The 6420-nt window shown below is 39.5% G+C and overlaps 1 protein-coding gene across 1 annotated transcript in view; it reads right to left on the bottom strand.

Annotated features, from left to right (window-relative positions):
* bco2l (beta-carotene 15, 15-dioxygenase 2, like) overlaps window positions 1-6065 on the bottom strand; it is a 19138-nt gene extending 13073 nt beyond the window's left edge. The window contains exons 1-2 of the mRNA XM_032517023.1: window positions 5858-6065; window positions 2698-2749 (exon numbers count right to left, since the gene is read on the bottom strand). Coding sequence (XP_032372914.1) covers window positions 2698-2731 — 34 coding nt within the window. The 5' untranslated portion in view covers window positions 2732-2749; window positions 5858-6065. The remainder of the gene's footprint in view (window positions 1-2697; window positions 2750-5857) is intronic.
* Between the last annotated feature and the right edge of the window lie 355 nt (window positions 6066-6420).

A 6420-nucleotide genomic window follows, 5' to 3' on the forward strand; every position in this document is an offset into this window, starting at 1 on the left:
CACACACACACACACACACACACACAAGTAAGGAGGAGGACACTGTTGTTGTTGTTACATTCAAGTCCAGTAGACTCGAACACCTCACATGTAATAGTTATGTGTAGGTGGGGTGTTTTGTATGCAGTCATTGAAAATAAGTTATTATGTCACAGAAAATGAGCCAAGGGCAATGAGTCTGAGTTAAAATAAATTATAAATAGCATCATTTTTCTTTTAGCAAACATTGAAAACGGGTCCCACAGACCCCAACACCACACAAGGGTTAATCTATTAACAATACTCAAAAGGGATAACCAAACGAGTTAAAATTAAAAAGTGGTTTAGTGAGAAAAACATAACTTCTTCTGTGGTGGGAGACACTATGTCCTGTGAGGGCTCCTGTGTGAATGTACTCATGGCTCCCTGGGGTCATGCACTGTGAATGACACCTGTCCTATCTTTTATCCAATAACCAATTCCTGTTCATCACCTCATCTCTCAGCACACAATGGAGGTGGGGAAACATATACGAGAGTTATGTGATTAACAAAAGCAAATCAGTGCGGTTCAATATGGAGCCCCATGCTGAGCCCAGGTTACAATATCAGAGGTTTTTTGACGCTGTGAATTGTTATTGCGACCAATCAGCAGAACCAGAATGTCCTTCATTCCCATGACACTGCTACAACAGACAATAAAAAGCAGAATGTGCAATAGAGCGAATAATCGTTGTAGGCTTTTACAATCTCTCCCGATGAAGACTTTGTGAGTTTTGATTGTGATTGCTGCAGAATTGCAAATGACGCCTGAAAGTGTGTTTTAGCTGGGTGTTTTCATGCACTCATCTGCTGCTGCATTCAAAATCGAGTCTCGTCAAAAAACCAAAACAGTGACACTGACGAGTCCAGAACTGTTTTGGACAATAGGTTTGCATATTGCTTTTTATAGCTCTCCTTTTTTGAACAATCACGAATGCAGAAGTTGTTTATTTGTAACAGCTATTACTTTAATGAATAGTTTTATTCACGGAACCGTCTGTAAGTCGGCGTACAAGTAAATAACCTTGTTGGCTTTAAGCTGTCATATATAACTTCTTTTCATTTCTGTTCTTTTAATTTTTTACTGTGCAGGGACCTGTCAGCCAGTTTTATTCTGTTAGTTGCCAGCTGAGAATGACTAAAAGCTGTTAATTAGACATTGTGCGTATTCTTTTCCCCAGCTCTGATTCAACAGGAGACCTTGGAGCAGGAACAATAGAAAATGCCAACACGTCCTATTTTAACTGCGGCTCTGATTTGGAAATGCAAGAAAATACCATTATGACGAAACCACTTTACGCAGGCCTTTGTCTGCATGCGTGGGTTTCCGTGTGGAATTCTGTTCAAGGGACTTAACATTAATGAAGTTAATTTGTTAACTTAGGCTGGGGAGCAGGGACACGCCTAAACCACACCTCTAATCACCAGACAAACCTACATATACCATGCTCCGCAGCCGGACTTGTGTCTCTAATCGTTTGACCCACCCTCCCTTTCCCTCCCCTTCATCCATCTTCCCTCTCACCCCTTCCTGTTGCACATCTCTCTCATGTCTCATCTACCGTCTGGGGGTCTGTAAACTATTCGGGCGAAAACTGCTTCCGAGACGGATCCCCCACTCTGACTCCTCCACCCGGTCATCACACATCCTCCCAGACCAGCCATCAGACGACATACACAACTATTAATCAGCCCATTCATAATGTTCATTAAATCTTTAACTTACACATTGTTGTGGCGTGTTCCTTGCTAGTGAAGAGGCTATTGTTGTTGTCTCTTAAAAATGGATCCACCAAAATGTATCCATACAGGAATGCTATGAATGTCGACACTTTGATTTTTTTGTTATAAGTGAAATGTTAGTTGTGTTCTTTCTCTAAAATCAATGATAATAAAAAGGCTGATTCGATTTTGTACTTATGTAGAAGCAGTTCTATTCAAATTTACTGAAGAGGATTAGGGCCACATGTAAAAAAAAGAATTCTGACTAACATTTTTTTTTTTTAAGCTTGTTTTTAGTCAGAATTCTGAGAAAAAGTCAGAAATCTGACTCAAAAACATGTAAACTATTAAAAAAAAAAAAGACAGAATTAGGACTTTAACTCTTGTGTTGCCTTCCCGTCAACCGAGGAAAAAAAACATTTTGGTCGCTTTTTTCAACATTATTATTGCTTTATACAACATTTTTGTCACTTTTTCAATGTTGTGGGTGCTTTTCTTGATGTTTTTAAATGTTGACATTTTCAGCGCTTATTTCAATGACCCATTTTTTGTGACAAAAAAAAAACAAAAAAACTGAAAATGGGTCAATTCTGGGGGTTAAACTCAGAACTCAATATGTTTTTTCACACGTGGCCCTAAACCTCTTCCATACAAATTCAACATGACACCTAACTCCTTAACTTAAAAGAATTGTGTTTTTGCAATTGTGTCATAACTTAAAATCACATGACAAGCAAAAGGTGTTTGAAGATCTAAAACCTGTGCCATATTCATACTAAAACAGATTATGAGCGCTCCTCTTTGAAGAACTATGACCTGCCAGACGTATGGTGTTTTTTTACATTGTGTTTATCCCAAATACAACAAAGTCGACATCTTTACCTTTGCTTCATCTTCATATTTCAATAAATGAATCTGCTAGAATCTGGCAACACACAAGATGCTGTCTACTCACCGCTGTGCGTCTGGGGCTCGGCGCTCTTGGACATGGCTGGTCCTTCTGCCGACTGGATCAGACAAACACAGAGGACAACCTTTGAACCTTTGGGTCCTTTGCTAAGTTAAGGGAGTGATCGATGGCACTAAACAACAGTACAGTACAGTGTAGACTTATGTCATCAGGCCAGTAATAAAAGTGATATGAAAGGCGGTGTCCTTTGCTGCATGATGCAGGTCGCTGTGTGCATAGTGTGACATAATACATTTGCGTAACATTTCTTAAAGGGTAACTATCTTTTTTCCCAACCTGGACCCTTTTTTCCTATGTTTTTGTGTCTGAGTGGCTGATGTGAACAACAATCTTTGACATTGGTCCAATATAAAGCGAGATCGCTGCATACGGCAGCGGCAAAACAAGCTACAATGTACGTTAACAGGGCACTTCTACAGCTTGTATTTACCTTCACAAAAGTGCTTGTTTTGCCGCTGTCAGGCTCAGATTAATATTCTGTGTGACAACATCTGGCTTAATACTGGACAAATGGCAAAGATTGTTGTTCCCATCAGTCCCTTAGACACCAAAAAAAAATAGGAAAATAGGATCCAGGTTGAAAAAAACGTTAGTTGCCCTTTAAGGATGGCAAACAAAAAAGAACTATATTTAATATATTTTTTACTGTGTGAAAAATGAATTGAAATTTTGAATGTCAAACACAGCATTTTACTGTAACAGTTTGTGCTTTTTCTCAATTTATGGTGCAAATGACTATTTATGTAAAGGAAATTATAATAGGTTTTTTGGGGTGGCCAGTTTTGATTATTGGGGGGTGGGGGTAAATTACGCCTTTGCATACACAACGGCCCGATTAGGCAAGGCAAAGCAGCTTGATTTATGCAGGACATTGCAGGAACAAGGCAATTCAAAATGCTTCAGGTGAAACATTAAAGAGCAGTTAAAAACAATTAAAACCATTTGTTAAACAGAATATAAAAACAGCATTAAAACATTAAAAAGACAGGTATTAAATACAAGACTAAAAGCTACAGTGCAGTGTAAGAAAAGAAGAATTAAAAGGCAGCATCCAAAAAGGCTTCAGTCTTGAGAGTAGAACTAAGATTTGCAGTTTTCTCGTAGATGGTTCCAGATATGTGACTAACAAAAACTAAAACTAGTTAGACTGATAGACAGGAAGTTAGTCTGACTTTAACTAAAGCAAGTATAATTGTCTCTTTTTCCAACTTTTTTGTTGATTTTTAAAACATTGTCGCTTTTGCCGCATCTTTCAATAATTTGTAACCTTTTTTTTCAACCTTATTCCGGCACTTTGTCAAAGTTTTTGTCACGTTTTCACATTTTTGTGGCTTTTATTCAACTTTTGTCGCTTCTTTCACATTTGTCTCTTTTTTCACGTGTGTGTTGTTTTTTTTCAACGTGTTATTGTTTTGTCGATTTCTTCACGTTTTTGTTGCTTTTTTTTCAAGGTTTTTGTTGCTTCTTTTAGCGTTCTTTTTTTTAAGATGATTTTTTTGGGGCATTTCTAGGCCTTTATTGACAGGACAGCTGAAGAAATGATATGGGAGAGAGAGACAGGGGAATGACATGAAGCAAAGTCGACCCCTGACCCGCTGCGTCAAGGAGTAAACCTCTACATACGTGCGCTTGCTATTCCAACTGAGCTATCCAGGCGGCCTCTTTTAACCTTTTTGTCACTTTTTTCAACTTATTAATTGCTATTTTTAACGTAATATCTGTCCAACCTCGTCGTATACGACAAAAAAAAAGACATCTCAGAATCATATTTTAATAATTGTATAGCCATGACAGCTAGAGACGTGCAGATTTGAGTTGTGCATGCTCAGATTTAAACGGTTTACAACAAAACGTGTCATACGCACTATGTTCCTCATTTAAATAATTTTTATTGGTCTCCTCATTGCACTCATCTCTCTACATTGTTTCTGTTTAGAGTATATATAAGAAAATTCCTCGTATGTCTTCATACCTGGTCAATAAAGCTGATTCTGATTCTGATTCTGATACTGAAATTTGTGAAATTTCGAGAAGTTATCGAGAAGTCTCTCGTTAGCATCTTTTATGCTACTTGTCATTTGTGACCAGAGACAAATACGCAACCAGGCCTGTGAAAACAAGCCCAAATAAGCGACTTTTACGGAGCCCCCTAAGATCCTGGAAGAGAAAAAATGCACGCTTTTACATCCATGTGGACAGATTGGTAAACTGTACACGCGTAGGCTAGAGTTTATTTATTTCCCTCCTGAGCTTTAGGACAATGACCACAGGATGGAGTTTTAAACATTATTTAACATTAAAAAACTGATGGGATTTGAATTAGACACTTTTTCACAGTGTTTTGAGTTGTTCCTAAGGACGGGTAGAATCCATTCTTTCCTCCTTTCTCCCAGTCTTTGTTATACTTCTTCCCGTATTTCACCCACTTTATCCCTGGCATTTATTCCTCCAAAAACTTTCCTACAGTCCACTCACCATTAGTCGCTACTCGCGCATTTTCCTAACCAGAAAACACACAACTGCCCTGCTCTGCCCCTGATTGGCTGGTTACTCGTTTCCATCTGGGTCAGAGCCAATTAAGAAGCAGGAAGTGGTGGAAATAACGCTGCTGTCTATAGTGTTTATGTGGAAAAGGGCGGGATCGAGCGAACCGGCAAGAACAAGCTGGGAACAAGCCCAAATAAGCAACCACACTTTAGTGACAAGCCCAAAAAAACCGCAACCCGCGACTACCAATATTTGTAAGCGACTTTACAAAAAACAAGCCCAAAGTCGCTTATAATAAGCGGACTTGGCAACACTGTTTGTGACGCATGTACAACTTACAGCTTCTCTCGTCGCAAAGTGACGCATGCGCGACCCAAATCCATAGACAGTTAAAGATGTGTACTCGACTCACACTTGGCAGTGACAATGACTCTCGGACTCTGTCATTTCACAACAAAAGGCTACTGAGCGGTGTCAGGTTACAGAGAGGGCGTCGGCTAGCTTACTAGCCGTAGTTTGTTTGAGTCCATATAGCAGCCCCTCAGTGGCTTTAAGTTTTAGCCTGAGCTATTATATCAAGGCAAAACACGTTGCTCAACAGTTGGAGGAGTTTTCATCTCGGTGGCGGTAGAAGCTGTTAAACAACATCTTTTCTTACCCAGTCAGCGGTGTAGCGCTGTTAACCGCGTCTCAGCCATCAGATTCAGCTCCGCCTGGAAGAAGGGTCTGCTCTTCCAACACCAGACCGGAGTCGTTCACTGGGGTTGGCAGGGCTCCAACGCCACGTATGAGTAGCGCTACACTATCAGTGGCCATCTTGTTTGTTTTTGTGTGCACTCTAGTCATGAATACATTGCATTGGTGGTCCAAGGCAAACGACAATTGACTTTGTGAACTACTGAACTGAACTAAACAATGGATACGTGTGAAAGCGTGCACAGGTTTGAGGCTATTGCGCAATCCACTGTCACGAACATAAGAGCAAATGACACACGATGAATGCGCAAGAAGACAAAAAGGAAAAAAAAACGTGTTGTGTAAAGTGTTAAAGCACATATGGAAAGATGACAGAGTGACAGGAAAGCTAAGTTAAATAAGGCTAGTAATTTGAAAACGATACAAGAGCTTAAACAGAAAGGTGAAAATAAATCAGAGGTAAAATGGGCTTTTGATGATCTGGGAAATTAGTGTGTTGAAGCAAAAGGTATTCATGGTTCTTTA

The sequence above is a fragment of the Etheostoma spectabile genome, chromosome 5 (assembly GCF_008692095.1).
Source record: "Etheostoma spectabile isolate EspeVRDwgs_2016 chromosome 5, UIUC_Espe_1.0, whole genome shotgun sequence".
NCBI lineage: Eukaryota > Metazoa > Chordata > Actinopteri > Perciformes > Percidae > Etheostoma > Etheostoma spectabile.